Source organism: Otolemur garnettii, unplaced genomic scaffold, assembly GCF_000181295.1.
Source record: "Otolemur garnettii isolate 467f Iridium unplaced genomic scaffold, OtoGar3 scaffold00062, whole genome shotgun sequence".
Taxonomy (NCBI): Eukaryota; Metazoa; Chordata; class Mammalia; order Primates; family Galagidae; genus Otolemur; species Otolemur garnettii.
This window is the reverse complement of record NW_003852457.1, coordinates 2,522,681-2,545,073: the sequence shown is the minus strand read 5'-3', so window position 1 is coordinate 2,545,073 and position 22,393 is coordinate 2,522,681. Positions and strand designations below refer to the sequence as shown.

Below are 22,393 nucleotides of genomic sequence, written 5' to 3'. Positions count from 1 at the left end.
GAGCAGAGGCGGGGAGCAGAGGTGTGGAGCAGAGGCGGGGAGCAGAGGTGCAGAGCAGAGGTGGGGAGCAGAGGTGCGGAGCAGAGGCAGGGAGCAGAGGCTCTGCCTCTCACAGCCTCTTCTAGGACAGAACTGGATCCAAGACAACATGAATAAAAGCTGTTTGTTCTTAAACTTGTGGTGGGGACCGGGTTACCCTTGCTTTCATTTCAGCAGGAGGTTCAAGTGTTTCAAAGTCAATTTTATTTATAGAGAAAAAAGAACAAACACTGAGACAGTCTCAGGTTAGCAAGAGCTATTATTTAGGTGGGATTTTTGGCAGGGGGACATTCTAATTCAGGTATACTTGGCCATCCTTGGCTGAATCCAAGGGAGCAGGTGAGTAGTTTGGGGATGTTTCGCATGAGAAAGGACTGGATGGGGAAGGTTTTCTGTGGCCAGCCATTTCCTGGACGAGTGGGGTCAGTAACAAGCTCCATTTCCTGGGTGAGTGGGGTCAGTAACGAGCTTTGGGGGTTGAACTGTCACAATCACCCCTCTTAGAGGTCAGCAGCCATGGCAAGTGGCTTCTTAGGTTCTGCTTACACATCAGTGAAAAGGGATCTTGTGTGTGCAAGAGATAGGTGTGGGCCCAGAGTGTGCCTCTGAACGTCTTCACCACAATTAGCAGCGGCTGCACACAGGTCTGTTCACCATATGCCAGGCCATCTGGGAGCCCGGTGTTGTCACCCCTGCTCTACATCCCAGCACAGGATGCAAGGGTGACTTTCTCACAGCCTCCCAGAAGGAGGCAGGCTGGGGCAGTTAATGACTGAGTGTCCAGCCTGCTTCATGCTCTCCAGAGGCCATGCCCCTGCTCCTTGGGGCCTCAGCCAGCCCTGCTTCCCTGGGGCACTGGGAAGGAACACTCCTTTGACAGCCTCCCAGGACACAGATGCTCTGCCTAGAGCAGGGAGACTGGTGGTGAGGAACAGGCCACATCTCCTGCCTATCTCCACAGTTCCATCCCCCATCCTCTCCTGCACTGATCAGGCAAATGGCCTCTGCATGACCTGATGGCAGGGACACCAGGCTCTTTAGTGTCATGTCCCTTCAACCCTAAGGCTAAATTCAAGATTTTCCAAAATGGGGGAATGTTACAGAATAAGAGGGACGTCCTCTGAGGGCTGTCCCATCTAGACACTGCCTCCCACCGGAATCAGGCCTATCAGGCAACTTGCTGAAGTGTGGTCACCCACTCTAGGTAGAGGTGGGCCCCTGAATGGCCCATCTGTCCTCTGACTCCTGCAACTCAGGAAATCTTATGGCTGACATGGGAGGGACGGGCTGAGGGAAGAAGGCAGGGGCACTGGGGCACTGCTGCTCTGAGGACCCTCCAACAGGGACGGGGTCAGGCAGAAACATAACCAGAGAGCACTTGGAAGGTTCTGGAATCTATGCCTCTTTCCACACATATTCACGCTTCTAGCCTCTTTGTTTTTTGTTTTTTGTTTTTTTTTTCCAATAAATGCCCAGCAGGTGTCGGTGTGAATTCCCCTCATCCGCACAATGGGACCTCTGTGAGAGGGGGGCCAGCCTTAGTCACCTCCATATTTGCAGTGCCTGTCATGGCACAGGGCCTCACAGGTGCCCCCAACACGTCAATTATTCTCGGAGCCCTGTAGGCCTATAAAGAAGACACTAGAAGATTCTTGGGCTTTAAGATTAGTCTCATAAGCCCCAGAAGAAAAGTGAGCAGCAGAGTGTGCTGGGGAAGTAATGGCCCTGGAGCCACAAGACACAGCTTCAAATGGCCTCACTTGCTAGATGCTGATGACTTTGGCCAAGTTAGTGACATTCTCCGAGTCTCCCTTTCATCATAAGTAGGACCGGCAGCCTAGCTTCAGAATTGTGCCTCCCAAGAACGTAGGTGCCTGGCCATAGCAGCTCGGATGGCTGAAGTCATAGAACCAACCACCTCCACTTTATCAGGGGATGGGGCTGACCTCTGCCCTGTAGTCAGAGAACCCAACTAGAGACTGCCACAGAGGTGAATATTTTGTGAGTCAGACTGTAACATCTCTTTTTCAGTCTTCTTTTATATGGTTAAGATAACCAAGTTGGAATGCAAATAGACACATTTGGAGAAATGCCCACCCCCAAGTCATGAGATCCAGGCACCTCATGAGATCAGCATCACCTCCTCTTAACGTTACAAACAACACTATGGCCCCTGGGACACATCTTCTACAATTCTCCAGTTAGACTCCCCATCAGCTGCTCACAGCAGCTTTGCAAAGAGAAAGTTATAGCCCAAAGCTGCCCATACACACCCCACTGGGAAAATCACTTAAACTCTTTGAGCTCAGTTCCATCATTTATAAAATAGAGGTTCACAAGCCTTCTGGGTGAGAAATACATGCAGACGTCACTTGTAGACTATAAAATATTATTTAACTGCTAGTTCTCCTATTGTCTCTACTGCTAACTACGCAGACTCAGCCATGGGATGGGTCAGTACAAGACCCGGGCAAAGACCAGAGGTCACCCCCTAATTGGTAAGGTGGGGCACAGGAAAGCATTGAGAGGGGATGTGTGTAGCTCACGATTCACAATAAGGTAGAGAAGAAAAAAGGGAAAACAAAAGGGAAGGAAGGGGGAGAGAAAAAGAAAGAGAGAGATGAGGGAGAAAGTCTGGTTGGCATGTGGCCCCTGACATGTTAGCTGAGCGGACATTTGTCCCCTCCTGGGCCTCAGCTCCCGCACCTGCCCACCTCTGGCCCACTGCTAGGGTGCCTTGAGGCAACACTGGGGGAAGTGCTTTGCATACTGGCAAATTCTAAACGAACAGCAGGGACTATTATTCTGGGTAAAGTATCTCAGCCTCCATTTTTCACCTATAAAAATAAAACCAGCAGTTGGGTTCTAACAGGATCTCAGCAGATAACACACATGAAACACACTGCAGAAGACAACCAAGGCTCACAGAGCGGCCTCCTCCCCATTCCTGCCTGCACTTGTGTGTGACTCAAAGTTGGGGCTCGCTTCCAAGTCTAGTCTCTGAACCTCTTTCCCTCAGTGCCCCCCGACTCTCTCTGCCTCCATGATCCCATCTGGAGGCCCCAGCAGGGCAGCCACCTCATGGAATTATCCACCCACACCACTCAGCAGCTCCTACAGCCCCAGGGATCTTGCTGTTACCTTATTGCCAAGACACAGAGAAATGAGAAAACAAATATTTCTCTTGCTCTTTTGCTCTAACAATTAAATTCGGGGGCTTGTTCATTTATGTTGCCCCTTTGCGAGAGGGTTATGGGACTGAATGCTTCATCCGTGTGGCAGGAGATAGACTCGGTGGCTCTTCAGGCAGAGACTCAGGGACACTCTGGGCTGTGGTCCTCAAAGTGAGTTCCTAGACCAGCATCACTGGTGCCACCCAGGGTCTTATTAGTAAGACAACCTCCCCTGACCCAACTTAGACCTGCGGGATTAGCCTGGGAGTGAGACCCAGCAGGCTGGTGCAGCAGGTCTTCCTGGGGGCTCAGATGTGGGCTCAGTCTGGGAAGCACTTCTCATCAAGACAGTTGCAAGTGAGCTCCAGTCCTGTTTCAGCCACATAGAGAGGTCAGTTGCCTGTGCCTATCCCATAACTAATAGCCTGTAAAACAAGGATAATGATACCCCCTTTGAAAATTAAACTAAATAGCATGTGCATAAATCCTAGCAGACAGCAAATAGTTGTAAACAGTAGGTGCTATTATTTTTCTTAAATGCTACGTGAATTATTTACAAAGACTTGAAGAAAGGAAAGGACTTGAATGCTGTCCCACACGGGTCGTCCTCTGTAGCAGCACTCTCCAGGCTTCCTGAGTCCTGGGGAGTTGTGGAAGTGTGCCTGGGGAGGCGGAGGGCGCTGACATCTCCCAGCTGCTGGCTGCCTCTGGGGATGAGACCTCATTAATGCCAAGACACGGAAGACGTCATTTGGCATATCAAAAAACTGAACTCTCCCTGCTGGTGTAATGGTAATTATACTTAGCATTTATGAGCACTTTTGACAAATACACGTCATTTATTTTCATTAGTTCATTTAATCCTTGCAGCAACCCTCTGAGGCAAGTGCTACTATTGTAGTTGCCAATTTAGAGAGGAGGAAAACAAGGGTCACAGGGGCTAAGTAGCTGACCCACTGTCACACAGCTGCTAAGTCACCCAGCCAAGGCCTCAACCCAGCCGGCCTGTGTCCAGGGGCTGTGGACATCTTCCCCTGCACTCCTGGACCAGGAATCCAACACCTGCCCTTCCTATAAACAGTCTCACCCTGCTCTGTGAAGCCGTGGTCTTGTGCCTGGTCCATGAAACTTGGAAAGCACTCAAGGGTCAGACAGAGCTGAAAGAAAGGTTCCGGCTTTCCTCTCCTTCTGCCTGGGGTGTGAGGTCCCGTGAACGCGAAGCTTCACCTCGTCCTTCAGAACCATGGACAGGGCCTGTGGCACCTCTATTCTCTCAGCATTTTGCCCCTAACCTACAAGGCTATTTGAGGGCACAGAAGCAAACTAATCTTTCTCCCAAACCCTTTAATTATTGTAAAAATAGAAGACACTCAACCACAGTTATCCTACTCGATAACCATGAATAATGCCCATTAATGCACAGGCTAAGAATAGGAGATGGGGGTGCTGAGTAAGTCAGTTGTGAACAAATAGGAAGTGACCCAGAGTTCAAGGCAAATGGCATCAATATGTCCTAGAAGTTTTACACATATAAATATAAAAGTATTATTTATATATTCTGGCTGCAAGGTGCTAAAATAAACTGGTTCCTATAAGGGCTGTGGTGTTTCAGGGTTAAGAATTTCCAGATACGAGCATCACACTCAGGGAGGGACAGGGATGTGGCCTTGGCCAACACAGTGGATCCCCCTCTGTGTCCTGTGCAGACTGACTCAGCCTCCGCTCCACATACCCACCAGTGCTGTGCCCTTGGGCATGGCTCGGCACTCTTAAGGGACTGTAGAAGGCTGAGCTCATAAACCAAATAGTGTGAAACATTCAGAGTTAATAAAAGGCTGAGGCCACAGTTCTCCTCACTGTACAGCACTTTCTTTTCAGATAAAGTCACTGTACTATTCCACATAAAATCATCACTGTTGTCCAATGAATCCTTCATGGCTGCTATTGCTAACATCCCCATCCTACACTTTCAGGGGGAATTTTAAAAAAATTAAAGGATAGCCATCCAGTCTAAGGAAGACTGTTCTGCTGCTTTGTGTTAAAATAACCTAAGCAAATCCCATAACATCATAGCCCCAGAGGCAAAATTAAATCATACGGATGTCGTATAGAACAGAGTATACGAAACTACTCTGAAGATGAGTTTACTGTAAATGTTTACTGCACAGATCAGTCTGACAGTCCTTCCATGGATAATTTTCCTCTAGCATCTAGTAACACATAAGTACTTGCATGTCCTTCTGATTACCAAATAAAAGCAATGAGTTAAGCTTTTAATTGGAATTTGAAAAAAATAGGCAAATTAATAGTATGCATGTTAGCTCTTCCTGTGCCACGCACTTCACTTGTACCAGGCACCCTTTCATGCTGCTCTATTGAAATACTATAAATAGCGGGTAGTGTGTAAACTAGAGAAAATATTTCTCACAGTTCTAGAGGTTAGAAAGACCAAGATCAAGGTTCCAGAAGATTTGGTGTCTGGGGAGGACCCACTTTCGGTTCATAGATAGCTGTATTTTCACTGTAACCTCACAGAGCAGTGAGAACAAATGAGTTCTCGGGGGTTTCCTTTAGAAGGGCACCAATCCTACTCATAAGGGCCCCACTCTCATGATCCAATTACCTCCCCAAAGACGGGCCTCCTAAGACCACCACCTTGGAGGTTAGGATTTCTACATATAAATTTTGGGTGATACAAACATTCAAATCACAGCACCCCTAATAAGTTGAAGTGTCTTGTGGTCTGTGGAACCTTTCTCTCCTGGCCACTCCACTATAAGGAAGTCCCTGGAAAGACAATCTATATGCCACATGGCTTTGTTGTCCTTTCCCACCCACCTGTGCAATCCAATTCTACCTCCAAGGAGTCTTATCCCACAGTTTCAAGGAAAACCTACCTTTGGATGACATCAAAGAAAGAACCTGGCACAGGTCAAAAGGACCCATTCTTCTACAATGTGAACAGTGCAAAGCAGTGTTTGCCATGTTGAGGGCAGAGAGATGTCATTGTGAGGGCAGACCTGTCACCCACAAGGTCCCCATCCAATCGGAAGCAAGGCTGAGCAGGAATATCACTCTTCTCCCTAGTTCTGTCTTCTCAGGGGTAGAGGCTGAGTAATTGCACCCCCATCTCTCTGCCCCTACCTGGTTCCCCATAGCTACTTCTCAACACGTACCTGTTAAGATTTTAAACATGCCAGAGCTTATTATAAATGACTGTGGCTCTTCCTGCAGCTGTCTTTAAGGCACTGGATCACATCAGTGTGCGGGTCCCTCTGAGTCTCCTTGCCTTGTTGGTGAAATGGGGGTAAGGATGCCTTCCACCCACGACTACAGGGAGGCACTGGATCACATCAGTGTGCGGGTCCCTCTGAGTCTCCTTGCCTTGTTGGTGAAATGGGGGTAAGGATGCCTTCCACCCACGACTACAGGGAGGAATGAAGGAGGCAGTGTCCATGGAATGCCGGGCTCAGTGCTTGACACTGTGAAGGTCTCTAGCTCAGAAGCATCCCAAGGATTTCAACAATCAGAGGGGGATAATGAATATGGGGGAAGAACCGTGGCAGGGACATAGGAACAACTGAGTGTCCTGGGAAAGACAAACCCAGATTTGGCAGGAGACAAATACTGGGGGAGGGTCATTTGGGGCCATGTCATGTCAGGTAGGATGTGTGTTCCAAACACACTGACAGCACGGCAGGATAAGCAATTTAAGGGCAGATACAAATTCACGTGCACCTGCATGGTTTAAAGCCAAGGAAGGTATCTGCAGGCGAACCGAGGGCTGACTGCTCCACGGGCCGCTGTGCCCCACAGCAACATGGAGGAGCCTACTTTGTCCAGTTTAAAATCATCAGGGAACAAGGAAGCAGCAGGCTCCTCAAGGGCCCGGGTAGGAATAAATGCATCCAGAACCCTAGTTTGCTGAGACCCAGAAACTGAGCCACCCCAGGTGACTGCGAGGAACTTATCTTTCTAACAACTTTCCTTAATTTCCCCCCTCAGGCCAGGCTTTACGTGGCCCTGGGATCCCCAACAGAATCACAGTCACAGCTCTGAGAAGTTCACGTCCCAGGGAGCTGGAACAGCCTTGACTCCCCATCTGTCTCAAAGACTCATCTCTCCCACCACGCCATCCCCTCTCAGGCTAACCGTGCCAGTAAAAACTGAGGAAAGCCATAAAAGTCAATGAACTGATGTTTCTGTGACCCAAATCCTATCTGCTGCTGAGTCAACAAACCCACCAAAATTTAGCTGAGTTCCTTATATTCACTTGCTGATTTTTTTTTTTCCCCTAGTGCACCACACTGCAAAATCTGAGCAGAAAATCCATGTGAGTGTTATTTACTGCCGAGGGGATTTCTGTGAACATGCTTGAGAAAGGACTTTGGAGTGGTGGTATTGCTTCCTCCTCCTCTACCAAATGCTGAGTACCCAGCTGCTGACCCAAGAGCGGCTGCAATGGGACACTCTCTCCCGATTTCATTCCTGGTGGGTCTCCAGTGCCCCCGACTACCTGTAAGGTGTGATCCAGGCTTGATTCAGGCCTGTCAACCCCTTATCCCTGTGTCCCTCCAGACTCTAGGGAGACTGGGTCACTTCAAGGCCCACCTCCAGGCCCTTGTCGAGGCCAGTCTCTCCCTAAAGGGCCACTGTCCACATCCAAACCAATTCTAACTATAATATTTATAACAGCTCCTGTTCATTATGAAAGCAAACCCCTTGGCAGGCATCTCGTCACCTTGTGGATCTCAGCATGGCAGATACTAGCTAAAAAGGGCCTGGACTCAGTCACCAACCTCCTCAAACTGGCTCCTTTCATGGCAGAAAAATGGCTGTAGGAATATCCCAGTTCTCAACCTCATAGCCTCAGACCCAGGGGCAAAAGAGCCCCAGTCTCCAGCCTTCAAAGTGGACACACTGTCTGCTCTGTTTGGACCAACTCGGACAACACGCCTGAGCAACAGATCATCAAGCTCAGAGAATCCAGTGGTCGGCAAGGCTCAGACCTGCCCCTCGCCGGCGCTTTCTGGGGTTGCAGGCGCCCTGCTCAGTTCTTCCTGGGCAAGGCTCAGACCTGCCCCTCGCTGGCGCTTTCTGGGGTTGCAGGCGCCCTGCTCAGTTCTTCCTGGGCAAGGCTCAGACCTGCCCCTCGCTGGCGCTTTCTGGGGTTGCAGGCACCCTGCTCAGTTCTTCCTGGGCAAGGCTCAGACCTGCCCCTCGCTGGCGCTTTCTGGGGTTGCAGGAGTCCTGCTCAGTTCTTCCTGGGCATAAGCTCCTGAATCCCTCCCATCGCCCTTTCCAGAGTGCACCACCATTGTTACTAGTATATTTTATGTGCAGGTGAGGAAACTGAGGCACTGAGAATTGTAATGACTTCCTAGGTTACATGGCAGGGCAGGGGGACACCAGGTTCCCAAAGCTGCAGCCACTGCCGTATCCTGCATTGGGCCCATGTGTCAACCCCTCCAATCGGCATCCCACAAACCCCATGGTGCAAGGCAGCGCATGGCCCTCCAAAATCATCCTGCTTTTGTATTTCCTAAATAAAAAATTGTGAATATATTATATTTTTAAAGATTTTCATTTCAAATCTAGTCTTTGGTTAAATGTTCACAGTTATTATAATATTCTAGCACCATTCAGAGCAATTATCATGACATATAAAATGCCCAGATCCCACCACGTGAACACCTGCTGGTTCTCAAGGCACACACATCTCTCTCTATGTAAGCGATACAGATTTCTGTTCTACTTTTTCATCTGTATCCCACGGCATGCAAAGCTGCATATTAGAGGGTCTTTTTAATCTCCATTTCTGTCTGTCTGGTTGATGTGATTCATACCAGCTCCCATTAGGTCGTTTCTATTTTTGTTGTGGCTGGGCTGTAGTTATTAGGAATATTGGTAATGAACAGAACCCACACAGGGTCATTTTGCTTCTGTTTTTGTTTTTCTCTTCACATAAATTTCGCTTGGGATAATTTTCGAGATCTGGATGAGGAAGTCAAATGTCCCCTGTTTTTTGAGTTTCATTTTTTATCTGCCACACCAGAGGCACAACACCACACATCCCAGGAGACCCTCGGGCACTTTGCCCATGTGACCACTGTCCCCAGCACACCCTATGGACAAGGCTGAGTTACTCTAAGCTGTGCCCCCTCCCTGAGTAAGGAGTGGGGGATGCTATCAATGGTGCCACCTGTCTCAAAAGCAACAGTAGAAGCAGCAGCGTCCCCTGCTGGAGGGCTCTGAGATGACAGCACACTCACCCACATACTGGGAACTTGAACACAAGCTACTGAAGAAACAAATATGTCACTTTTTAAAGGATTTTAGTAATGCCTTCTACCAGAAAAAGAAAAGGAATAAATGCAAGGGGACAGATTTTCAACATGCATCCACTGTGTGCCAGGGACTGAGCAAGGGGCTGTCACAGGCATCACCGACATCCTCTCACCCCCAACAGACCCAGGAGGCGCTGATGGCTGCACTGTGCCATTGGGGAGACAGGTGGGGCTCAAGGAGACACCAGAAAGGAAAAAAATAAACACCACTGGATATTGTTGTGGCCCACAGATACCCAGTGGCTAAGAAGAGGGGTCCGTCTTTGTCCATCTGTCTCTCCACCTGCACATTAGTGTCATATTGAATGTGAAATCTGCAATGTGTTTTAAAAACTAACAAAATACTGTCTGAACTTTGTAGGTCATTAATTACTCTCCCAAATGTTATTTTGCATCACCGAATGCTACTACATTAATTAGCTGTACCCTAACCTGTTTCACCCTCTGCCCACTGCACATCAATACATTTTCACTTATAAACACCTGCACGTGGGTACGTGCCTGTGAGCATCCTTGATCTCTACAGAGTAAGTCCAGGCACGAAGGGCACACACAGCCCTGTGAACGCGTTTCCACCGTAACCCAGTGGAGTGGCACCTCGTTACATAATCAGCCCTATGCAAGGGCTGCTGTGACCCCTCGGGGCAATGAATTCCCCTCCAGGGTCCATAGCACGACTCTCTGAGTTTTCAAGTGCCTGACTCTAGTGACATCATCAACACCTTGACGTGCTCTATGAAGCCTGTGCCCCCTCTCCAGGAACATGGCAGGTTTTCGTTGGTGCATTTGTTTTTAATGACTGATGTGAGCAGAAAATGGCATTTTAGTGGCTCCATGCTTTTTTTTTCTCCTTACAGGCTAATGTCTTAACAGGGATTTCCCCTTCAGCAGCAGTCTCATATGCCCCAGGTTCTGGGGAGCACCAGCATATTCTGTGAAGGTGAGGGAGGTGTGACAGTCTCAGCTGGGGACCCTCGTGCTCTCTGCTCTGCCTGGGAGGCCTGGCCAAATCTTCCATTTTCTGGGTGCAGCTGAAATATCAATTTCTCCAATAGAGTATTTCCTGAATCCCCCAGGACGTGTGTCCTACTTCTCGATTCTCCAAACCCCACGTCCTGTCTCCACCTTCCCCCGCCCTGCTGAGACTGCCCAGGCTTCACGCACCTGAGTGGGGAGGACACTGCCAGGCCAGGCTCTCAGCTGAGAACCCTCTTCTCACCCACCCAGTTTCCCGCAGAGCCTCCTGCACACCTGGCCTCCTCATCCTGTTTCCTTGGAAGAATATGACAAGAGGGAGATGCTTACCTTTTCTCCCTTTTCTCCTTGGATGAAAGGTCCTCTGCCCTAGAGAAAGGAAAACAGAAGGCCACATTCACCACGGGCGTGGGCATGACATCCCCCGGGGGGCGGGGGTGACACCACCCTGGGATCTGGAAGGACCAGACCCTTTCTCATCAGCTCTGCCTGGTCCCCCCAAAAGCGATGATGGCCAGCATTTACTGAGTGTGAATCCCATGAGAATCACTGCACTTAATTTCTCCAGCAGCTCAATATTATAGGTACAATTCTTTATTTCTATAACAGTTTTATTAAGATATAACTCATTTAATGCATAATTTAAATGCTAAAATGTACAATTCAGTGATTTTTTAAGGTACAGACTTGTGCAACAATCACCACAATCAACTTTAGAATGTTTTCGCTGCTTCAAAAAGAACCCATGCCTGTTAGCAGTGACCCCATTTCCCAGCCCCAGGAAGGTGAATGTGTTTTTTACTCTCTCTAAATCTATTCTGAATACTTTATCTGAACAGACATGAGAATACGTGGCCTTCCACGGCTGCCTCGTGTCCCTTAGTGAAGTCTTTTCTAGGTTCACGAATGTTGTACCACGATTCAGGAGCTCGTTTAATTGCAAAGCAGTATGACATCATATGGATATAACATGTCCATGGATCTATTTTTCAGATGAGGGACATTTGGTTTGCTCCTACTTTGGCTATTATGAATAATGTTGCTATGAGCATTTGTGTGAGTTTTTGTGGTAGCACCTGTTTGCATTTTGAGTACATACTTAAGAAGGGAAAATGAATTGCTGGGTCACGTGGTACCTCCGTGCTTAACCTTCTGAGGACTGTAAGATTGTTTTCCAAAGCAGCTGCACCATTCTACACCAGCCATCTATGAGGGTCCAATGTAGCTACATTTTTAGTTGTCTCTATACATTATTGAAAATGAGGGGTTGACACCTCTCACCATTGTTATGGAGTTGTTAATTTCTTCTTTCAAGTATGTGAGTTTTTGCTTCAAGTATTGTGGGGCTCTGTTAGGTGTGTATATCACCGTTTTCTACACACACACACATACTATTTTTGTGTTCAGAGCTGTTTTTAAATTTCAGATTGATATGAGAGTGTAAATCCCTATGTCCCATTGTTTGCATTTCTTAGGTCAAGCTGTGGTTGAGCCCTTACCCGGGGTGTGCCATAAACCCTTCCATTGTGCCCTCTGTGTGCCCTCCCGCCCGCCTCCCCTCCTGCTCCCCCTCCTCGTCCCTTGCCCCCACTTGAATTGTGTTTTTCTGTCGTGTAGGAGAGTAGTTGCTTATCTGTTAGCTTCATATTAGTATTGCATGCATTAGATACTTGCTTTTCCATTCTTTTTTTTTTTTTTGGAAGTTTTTGGCTGGGGCTGGGTTTGAACCCACCTCCTCCAGCATATGGGGCCGATGCCCTACTCCTTGAGCCACAGGCGCGGCCCTGCTTTTCCATTCTTGTGATACTTTACTAAGAAGAATGTGTTTCAACTCCATCCAAGTAAATACAAAAGATGTAAAGTCTCCATCTTTTTATGGCTGAATAGTATTCCATGGTGCCCATATGCCATGGTTTATTAATCCACTTGTGGGTTGATGGGCACTTGGGTTAATTCCATGTCTTAGTGATTGTGAGTTGAGCTGCAGTGAACATTCCAGTACTAATGTCCTCATAGTGAAATAATTTCTTTCCTTAAAAATGCTCGTCATCCCTGACCATCAGAGAAATGCCAATCAAAACCACCCTGAGATATCACTTAACCCCAGTAAGAATAGCCCATGTTACAAAATCTCAAAACTGCAGATGCTGGCATGGATGTGGAGAGAAGGGAACACTTGCACGGCTGGTGGGACTGCAAACTAGTACAGCCTCTACGGAAGGAAGTACGGAAAACCCTCAAAGACCTAAACGTTAACCTTCCATTTGATCCCACAATCCCAGAACTGTTATATATTGTTGGAGGACTCATCCTTTTCTCATCATAAAATGTCCCTCTTTATTTCTATTTTCCTGTATTTTGAAGTCCATTTTGTCTGATATTAGCATAACCGTTTCAGTTTTTTGTTTTCTATTTTCACAACATTTGTTTTTCCATCCTCTTACTTTGAACCTATTTGTATCTTTGAAGCTAAAGTGCATCTTCCACAGACAGGATATAGCTGGATTTTATTTTAATATCCTGTCTAAAAACCTCTGCTTCTTCGTTGATTTAATACATTAATAAACACGTGTTATACTGATGCAATTCTATTTCTATTTTACTATTTGCTTCCTCCATCCCTCCCCTCTCATTTTGTTCCCTCATTTCTCCTTTCACGGTCTCTTTTAGGTTCAGTGAAGACTTTCCAATGTAACATTTTATTACTTGAATGGTTTTATTCACGATATACTTTGAGTTATTTTCTTAGAGGTTGCTTTAGGGTTTACCACGCATATCTTACCAAAACCTACTCCAGATTTATAAAAACTCACTTGCAGCGAGATATAGAAACACACACCTCCCCTGTTTAGTGCTGCTCTTGTAATAGATGTTGCCTACAGAATTGCTGAACACCCACAGCATGTTGTCATAACTACTACTTTGAACTGCTGTCCCACTGTCCCTTCCTTCCTTCACACCCTCACTCCCTCCTTCCTTCCTTTCTTCATTCCTTCTTTCTTTCTTTCTTTATGTTGTTTTGAGACAGGTTTCACTCTGTCACTTGGGATGGAGAGCATGGGTGTGATCATGGCTTACAGCAACCTCCAGCTCCTGAGCTCAAGTGATCCTCCTGCCTCAGCCTCCCGAGTAGCTGGGACTATAGCTGTGCACAACCACACCTGGCTAATTTTTCTTTCTTTTATAGAGATGGGGTCATGCTCTTGCTCAGACTAGACTTGAACTCCTGGCCTCAAGCAATTCTCCTGCCTCAGCCTCCCACAGTGCTAGGATTTTAAGTGTGAGCCATGGCACCCGGCCCTGGCCTCAACTATACATATTCCTGGTGAAAAGTCAGCTGTTAGCCTTCCCAGGGCTTCCTGGTCCATGACGGGTCCTTTCTTCTCTGGCTGCTCCCAATTTCTCTCTCTCTGTCTCTCAGCACCTTTACGATGACACCCTTACCTGTGGATCTCTCTGTGTTCATCTTCATTGAAGTTCTCTGAGCAGTGCAGTTTACTGCTTTTCATCAAACCTGAGATGTCTTCAGCCATTATTTTTGTGAATATTTTCGGGCCCTTTCCTCCTCTTCTGTACCTCCCGGTAGGTGCATATTGGTGGAATCCGTGATGTCCTATATTTCTCCAAGTGGCTCATTTTTCTTCATTATTACGTCCCCTGCTCTTCAGTTGCATAATCTCTATTGATACATCATCAAGAATGCTGGTTATTTTCTCCATCCGTCCAAATCTTCTGTTGAGCTGCTCTAGTGATATTTTTTAAAATGTTCAGTTATTATAAGTTTAAAGTCCAGAATAGCTATTTGTTCTTTTTAATGTTTACCCCTTTCCTGATATTATATATGTGATGTGATATGATCATCATGCCTTCCTTTACTTCTTTAAGAATAGTTTCCTTCGGTTCATTGAACATAATTATAAGGATTACTTTGAAAGTCTTGTCTGTTAAATCCAACGTAGATGGCTTCTCACAGGCAACTTCTGTGGCTGCTTTCTTTCCCTGTGTATGTGGCATTTTCCTGTTTTCTTGCAAGTCGCAATTTTTGTTGAAAACTGGACATTTTAGGTAATATATTGTAGCAACTCTGGATATTGACACTTCCCATTCCAGGAATTGTTTGTGTTGTTTTCTGGCTTACTTGCTCCTTGCCTCAGCTAGATCATTTTAGTAACACTGTCCCTCCCCCAGTCACATCTTGAACGCCAGTCTTCGGAGGACCTGGCCTGGGGTGCAGTCACCCAGGGTGACCAGGGTTTCAGCAGGGCATCACTGACAGTCTCTTTTCCTCATTCTGTTAAGTCCTTTGACTCTGCTGATATTAAATCCATCCCTTGGACTCCACCAACCTCCATCTAATCACTTTATTGTTTCTACAATGCCTTATGACAGCCCCTGCTCCAGCTAAATTAGGTCCCCTTTGCACGGGTAGCTGTTGTAGCCAGTCTCTGAGGCTTTGTTTTGTTTTCTGGAGCCAAGAGGGTTCTCCTTAGCTGTTCTCTGTCCTTGTTCTCTCTGTGCGCTAGCTAACCAACTAGCCTACAGTTCTGCTTGTCACTTTGCAGAGCTGACAGTCTCATCTTCATTTCTTACCACTCCAAACCCCTTTGTCTCTAAAGAAGCCTTCCGCTCCTACTTCCCTACATTCTGTTTCAAAGTCAGTGCCACTGGGGAGAAATTCAGAGTTCTTTGCTCTTCAGGATTATTTATCTCCTGCTTTCCTCTGGTGTGGCAGCCCTGCCGGGCAGAAGCCACAACCTCTGGGCTTCCGCAAAGAGGCTGCACCCCCTGTTGAGCTGGGGTGAGGCTGCTCAGGACCCCACACTCACAGTATGTCATGCCAGAGGTGGAGCCTGCAGCCTGTGAACGTGCCGATTTGGAAGCCCAGAGTTCTGAGAAACAATAAGACCATGTCTAGCAGGCCACCACACCACAGAGGAGCCTGGCCTCCTCGTGAGGGAGGCAGGGGCACATCACCTGGCCCTCCATGTCTTCAGCCCACACTGGATGATTTGCACTCCCAGCGGTCCTGGGTGCCCCACACCAGTCATGCGGTGCAGACACACCAGCGGTCCTGGGGGCCCCACACCAGTCACGCGGTGCAGTCACACCAGCGGTCCTGGGGGCCCCACACCAGTCATACGGTGCAGTCACACCAGTGGTCCTGGGGGCCCCACACCAGTCATATGGTGCAGTCACACCAGCGGTCCTGGGGGCCCCACACCAGTCATACAGTGCAGACACACAGGGAAGCAGGGCACTACTCACCACGTCACCTTTCTCGCCCTTGGGTCCAGGGGCACCAACAGGCCCAGTGGCTCCTGTGTCTCCCTGAGGGGTTGAGACCAGAGACAACACTGGGTTAGGTCCTCCTGCAGAGCCCAGGCCCACACAGTTGCCTGGGGCCACTCTGGCTTCAGTGCCCACTGTTGTCAACTGCATCATGAGGCCACATGTCCCACCCCGGAGAGGAGGAAGCACCTAAGTCATCCCCCTGTGTCACAATTCCAGGAACTCAGGGCATCTTGAGAAAGCAAGGCCATGAAAGCACTGTACGCTCCTCCTTAGGACTGTCCCAGACACTGACCCGATAGCCCAGGAATCAGAAGCCCAGGTTCACACGCCAGCTCTGCCACTGAACCAGAGCACATCAATCTCTCTGGGACTCAGGCTTCCCCCCGTAAGATAGGCATGCCATCCTGAGGGCACACAAGGTTGGGGACATAGGGTGCTTTGACAACTGCCAGGTGTCAACCAGGGTCACCTGGGCATTCAGTTTCTATAACAAGTCAGTCCAGGAGCACAGGGGACCCTCCCAACAGAGCCCTTGGTTTGATTTATTCTTCTTTTCTTTTTTTTGAAATTTGTTGTTCATTTTTAATCGGTTACTTTTTTTATTGCTCCCGCCCAGTTTTCCCTCTATGTCTAGATTTTTCTGTATCTCACGGGTTTCAGACTTGGTGCCACTTGCTCTTACCCTTCCACCTCAGCAAGAGCTAAGGCGAGAGGGACGCAAGTCCCACACACCACACTTTGTCCTACATAGTTAGCAAGGAGTAGGACTAGCGGGATGCTGCCTGCCAGTACTGACCTTTGGACCAGGGAGTCCCACGGGGCCATGCAAGCCCTTTTCACCCTAAAAGAAGAAAGTGAAAAAAACAAGTGAGGCTCTAGCTTGACTCCTCCTGCGCTCGTCACTGGGTGCTGACCCGCCATGTGCTCAGGAGCTGGCCTAGGGCTGCCCAGAGAGCCACACAGGGAAGTGGCCGTGGGCATCCCCAGGAGCCTGGACAGCCTCCAGATACTGCTGCCAGCGGATAGAGGAAGAAGCTAGCAAACCGCAGCTCAGAACAACGATGACAGCGCCACGAGTTCCCACTCAGAACAACGACAGCACCACAAGTTCTCGCTTATGTAACTAGAGAAGTTGAATACACAAAAGTGGAGGGCAGAGTGCTTTAACCAGGGGCTGCAGAGTTCGTGCTTTAACCAGGGGCTGCAGAGTTCAGGGTGCCATGGGGGACAAATGTGGTGTGAGCCAGGGACCCGCTGATCCAGAACATCAAAGGGTACATGTCACAGTTAGATGCAGGAGTAAGTGACAAGGGTCTGAGGTGACAGGTATGTCCACTAGCTTGATTCCATCATCCCACGGTGTACACACATATATATTACAGCATCATTTTGTGTCCCCAAAATACAATTAAAACTTGTCAATATCTAAAACAAACAAAACTATGAAAAAAACAAAATGGTAACCATGGACTACTTTTACCAGACTACACCATAACTTCAATTAAAAAGAGAATTGTTGCTTACTGTGGGTTCATGTAATTACTGCTCGCTAAACCACAAGACGAGCCATGTCTACAAACCATCTCAAAATCTAAACCTTGTTAAGGTTTTAAAATGTGCAAAGATCTTGTTACTGAATTTTAAAACGTGACCTGTGAGTTGTGGGTACACGTAATACTGCCATACTGGAAAGAACGGCAGTGAGATTCGCGTAACTTTAAAGGCGTAAATGCCACTTCTCCCTGCTCTCCCACGGACACGCTCACTGCTGGCCACTTCACTCTCCCCACAGCTGCACACTCGCTACTTCAGGAGCACGGATTTGTAAATGAATTCACAGAGGTCATTTGCACATGCAAATGAGGATAATATCTGTGCCTGTGCATTTGACCTGCCATGCTGCCCATGTCACTGCCATGCACGTGGTCCAGGCCCACTGGGATGCTTGGTTATAGAGATGTAAGTGTGGACCCAAGATGCATCAGGCTGACCTAGCCAAATAATCATAATGTTCTGTAACTGGACAAAAGATTAAAACCACTGGAAACTAAGTCTGCCTGTGGTCAGAGCTCTGCCTCGTAGGAAAGAACTCTGGGGCTTCTAGACCCCCGGGTTGCATTTTCTGTAGAAATGAAGATGGAGAAGGCAGAGGCCGCACCTGCCTGAGGTGTGAAGACCTTCGGTGTGGCCTCCCGGGGAAAGACGGAGGCGGGCCACCTCCACACCAGTGTGCCCGGGACGTTCTCCAGCAGGGTGATGAGGCCTCCCCAGGGCTAAGCAGGACCTGGGAGCTCCTGGCTCCCTGACCAGAGGGAAGACTGTAGGATTCTCGAGGGACAAACCCTCAATGCACAGTGAACAGTGAGTGTTTAATGTCCACAGTCAGAAATAAAGAATGACTCGGTGAAGAAAGGACTGGGTCATTACACGATGCCACCCTGGGCACGAGGCTGAGGATGTGTAAGGTGCCTGATAACCTTTGACCCTTGTCCTGTCAATAGGAAGAAAGGGTACATTCCTTTGTCTCCCATCTCCCCCCCCCGCACCACCATGTGCCCGTCCGTCCATCACTTCATCCTGATCGACTCTCCACCAATTCAGCCATTATTTAGTTATTTAACGGCCCGCCCTGTGGCAAACATGCGATGATTCAGTCTCTACCATCTGGAACTGGAGTTTCTGTGGACATGAGGCCAATGGGACATGTTCACCCCAATGTGGTAATTGTCGTAGTAGGTGGAAGCACAGGAGGGAAAGGGGGAGAGAACGTCTTGGAAACAGCAGGTGCTGAATACAGTTATTGAAGGGATGGGCAGTGAGTGAAGGAAGGAAAGAAAGGAGGGAAGGAGAGAGGGAGGGAGGGGGGGCAAGGAGGAAGAGGAATCACACAGGCAATGGCTTTCAGAGCAGGATCCCTGGGGGTGTCTTAAAGAAGAGCAGGCCTCGGGCAGGTGAAGGGGGGCACTGCACAGGCAAACGCCAGGAGGCAGGATAGTCCTGACCTCTCTGAGGCACCAGAAGACATTCTGGCCTGGCCTGGACGCTGGTGAGGGAAGTGGAGTAGGACTCATCTAGGAGGGCAGCCGGTCCAGCATGGGTCAGCTGGGTAGCAACAGAAGAGAGGGTGCCTGAGCCCCACCTAGGTCACTGGAGAGCCACGGGGTTGGAAGGCAAGTGGTGGCCAGCTTGGCCCCAGGAACCTCAGGTGGGACACATCCAGGCCTGTGAGGAAAATTCCAGGACCGGGCAGAGCTGGATTTGGCTGTGCTCCAGCACACTCCATGTGTGTGTGGGGCTCGCGATGGAAAACTCACATGACATTTACCCCTTACCCTTCTCATTTGTGATTCTCAACCTGAAACGAGGATTCAAATGGATGTGGGTTTTGAAAGCTGCTTCTGTTATTTCATGGACAAGTGAGAACCAGCTCAATAGCCTGGCTGGGCGGCCTTGGCCTGCCAAGAGGTGGCTGGAGGAGGAGTCACTGCCAGGCGCTGTGTACACCTGCCCTGGCTCCCCCTTGCCCCCTTCCTAACTGGGGCCTGTCGCCTGCTGCCCAGAGACAGCCCTCAGCTGGCAGCATGGCTGAGCTGGCTTCCAGTTTGCTCCTGCAGCAAGGAGCGGCTGGCCAGGCGCTGACGACCAGGCGACTGAGGGCCCCTGCAGGGCTCCCTGCTCCCAGGTCTGGATCTTGGGGTTGAACAGAAACAAGGCAGGCAGGGTGTGAAGGAGAGTGGAGGGGTGGGAGGGAGGAAGGACCCAAGTCCCATCGCCAGGCCAGGCTGCGTCAGGAAAACCATCACTAGAAGGCCTAAATAACGTCCCCTCTGGTCACTCCCACCACCAGGTCATCTTTTCATCTGCTTTCCCTCCTCCCTAGCGCAGTCACAGAGCTGGGGGCAGACGGAGGGGTCATGCCTCATGCTGGAGACCACAGGCCTGGACTGTCAGCCCAGTGGACTTCATGGAGACTTTTCCAGCACATGGCAACTGCCTGCCATCCTTGTGTTCATTGTTATGTTCTTTAGGCTCAAATGGAGAAGAAATTTTTTTTCCTACAGAAAACGAGATTAACTCAGAGCCTCAGGCACTGAATCTGGCCCACTGGATGGTGGTGGCCTCCCCAGAAAGGCATGACTTTTTAAATGTAGGAACAAATACACCCAACTTTACTCACAGCTTCACACACACATATATTTACAGAGCTAATTAAACCATAGAAAGAAGGGAAGGAGGGTGTGCCCCTCACTCACTCACTGCCTTCATCCGGGCTTTATTCTCAAACCAAATCTACTTTGTTTTAGTTGCACTTGAGCGCAGAAGTCACAAGGAGAGCAAGAAACTTCAGGAATATGTTATTATTAACTTCGGGAAAGCACAGGGCTCTGAGCTGGAAGTCACTGAGGGCCCAGGGCCATCCTACATGTGCAGACCACGTGTAGACCATGTGCATGATGGAAACTCCCATACTGCCCTCCCCCCACCCCTGCCCCACCCAGCACTGAGTGTGCCCTGCTGATGGTACCTTTTCTCCAGCTGGGCAGGAGCAGTTGATGGTCTTCAAAAACCCAAGCTGCTCACTGCTTGGGGTGAGAGGCTGCTGGGGCGGAGGTGGAGGCTCTGTCACCACCGTCACCTGGCACTGGAAGGAAAGCCCCGTAGGTCAGAACCTGGTTATTCACCCACCAAACATTCCCCAGTTGTGGGGGGAAAGGTGCAGTCTCTGGAGCTTTCTGGGAACCAGGAGGTGAGGATGCCTGAGCCAGAGGGAGGGATGAGGTCACAGCTGACCACAGGTCCCTGGCCCTCCCAAGACTTGGGGGAGAGGCCTGGCTGGCCTAGTCTCACTGGGCTGACTCAGAAGCCTGCGAGAACACTTGAGCCTCAGTGTCCAGCAGGGGGGACAAAAGCATTTGCATTATTATTGAGACAACAGGAGAAATTCCACCTCTCTACTGCAGTAGTAGGTGTTCAAGAATTCCTTTTCTCCTCACCCTCCCCTTCTCTTTTTCCTTGTTCATCCCTTTCCTCCTTCCCTCCCACCTCTGTCTCCACAGCCAGGTCCATCTGACTTCAAATCCCAGCACCTGCTGTATACCTGTGTGCCGGGACAGTTTTGAGAAGGGCTCCCTGACTGAGCATGCACCGTGTCCTGGGGCTGGGCTAGCCGGGCGCTGTGCCTGGACTCAACCCCACACGCAGCCTTGGAAGGCAAGCACAACTGCTGCCCTCATCTTTCAAGTGAACCTTGGAACTAGGATTGGGCAGAGCCCTGAGAGGACAGGCCTGGAGAGGGGAGAGGGAGGTCCCAAGAACAGACTCTGCAGAGAGTCACAGGAGCCAAAGCTGGTCTCATGGCTGTCCGAGTTCCAGCCTCCCTGCCTCTCTGGCCAGCCCAGGGGTTCCTTCTCCTCCTGAGTGCCCGGCCATCAGTGCCTCCACAGGGACACACTCCCAGCCTCCACTTCTCAGATCTGGGTCTCCTCACACAGCCACCAGCATCAGTGTCACAATGATGATGGCCCAGACTGCAGCCGTCCTCTGGGGGGACCTGCATGAGCTGACCCCCCCATCACACTGTGTGTGACCAGGAACTGGAATCAACATCCTGATGGTGGAGGTCCTGCTGATCCTGACCACTGCTCCTAAGCCCTGGACAGCCCCTCCCTGGAGCCCACACACTCCCAGCCTCTCTGCGGAAGGATCTTTGCTCACAGGCCCGGAGGGGATGTCACAGCAGGTCTCCACTTCTGCATGCCTCGAGTCACAGTAGATCACGATCCGCTGTAGGTCGAACTGAAAAGGACAAGGGGGAGAGGGAATGGGTTTTAGGGACTTTGGAACCTAAAACCTCTGTGGCTGAAGCAGCCCCTGCTCAGGTACTGGGTACTGCCTGCTGGGGAACCTTCCTAGAACCACGCCGGGCCAGTCCTGCCCTGGCTCCACATCTGGGCTTCAGACAGAGCCTGGCATCCCCTATCCCTTTTTTTTTTTTTTTTTTTTTGCAGTTTCTGGCAGGGGCTGGGTTTGAACCCACCACCTCCAGCATATGGGGCTGGGACCCTACTCCTTTGAGCCACAGGTGCCGACCTGCTATCCCTTTTAATGTGAGAGCCCCCAGCAAGCTCCGGTTAAAGTGTACATGTTCAGGTCCAGGTTTCCTTCTGCTCTGAATGTGCTGCGGCCTGTGCACTGCCAAGCCACGGGCAGCACCACCCTCCATGTCACTGCACTGCAGGCAGCAAAGCCCCCAGTGACGTCCCTGCAGCCTGCCACGAGTGCCACGAGTCCTGCTTCCCACCTACCCAGGCGCATCCACAGGCTTCCCTGCACTTCTGAAATGAAACTTGCCTCTCCCGCTTCAGTGTCATAGCCCTTCACTTAAAAACTTGAAATATAAACAAATGAACACTTAAAAGGGGCTGTGGTGTTAAACACCCAGGAGAGACATGCACACGTCTGTCCCTCTCCCTCTCTCTCTCCCCCCTCATCTCTCTCTCTCTCACCTTCTCTCTCTCTCACCTTCTCTCTCTCCCCCCTCATCTCTCTCTCTCTCACCTTCTCTCT

The 22,393-nt window shown here is 49.5% G+C and overlaps 1 protein-coding gene across 1 annotated transcript in view; it reads right to left on the bottom strand.

The window, feature by feature from the left end:
* The window catches only part of COL22A1 (collagen type XXII alpha 1 chain), a 249,321-nt gene that overhangs the window by 172,943 nt on the left and 53,985 nt on the right, over positions 1 to 22,393 (bottom strand). The window contains exons 7-11 of the mRNA XM_023514966.1: positions 21,542 to 21,622; positions 20,352 to 20,468; positions 16,623 to 16,667; positions 15,800 to 15,862; positions 10,865 to 10,903 (exon numbers count right to left, since the gene is read on the bottom strand). Of these exons, the coding sequence (XP_023370734.1) occupies positions 10,865 to 10,903; positions 15,800 to 15,862; positions 16,623 to 16,667; positions 20,352 to 20,468; positions 21,542 to 21,622 (345 nt within the window). The remainder of the gene's footprint in view (positions 1 to 10,864; positions 10,904 to 15,799; positions 15,863 to 16,622; positions 16,668 to 20,351; positions 20,469 to 21,541; positions 21,623 to 22,393) is intronic.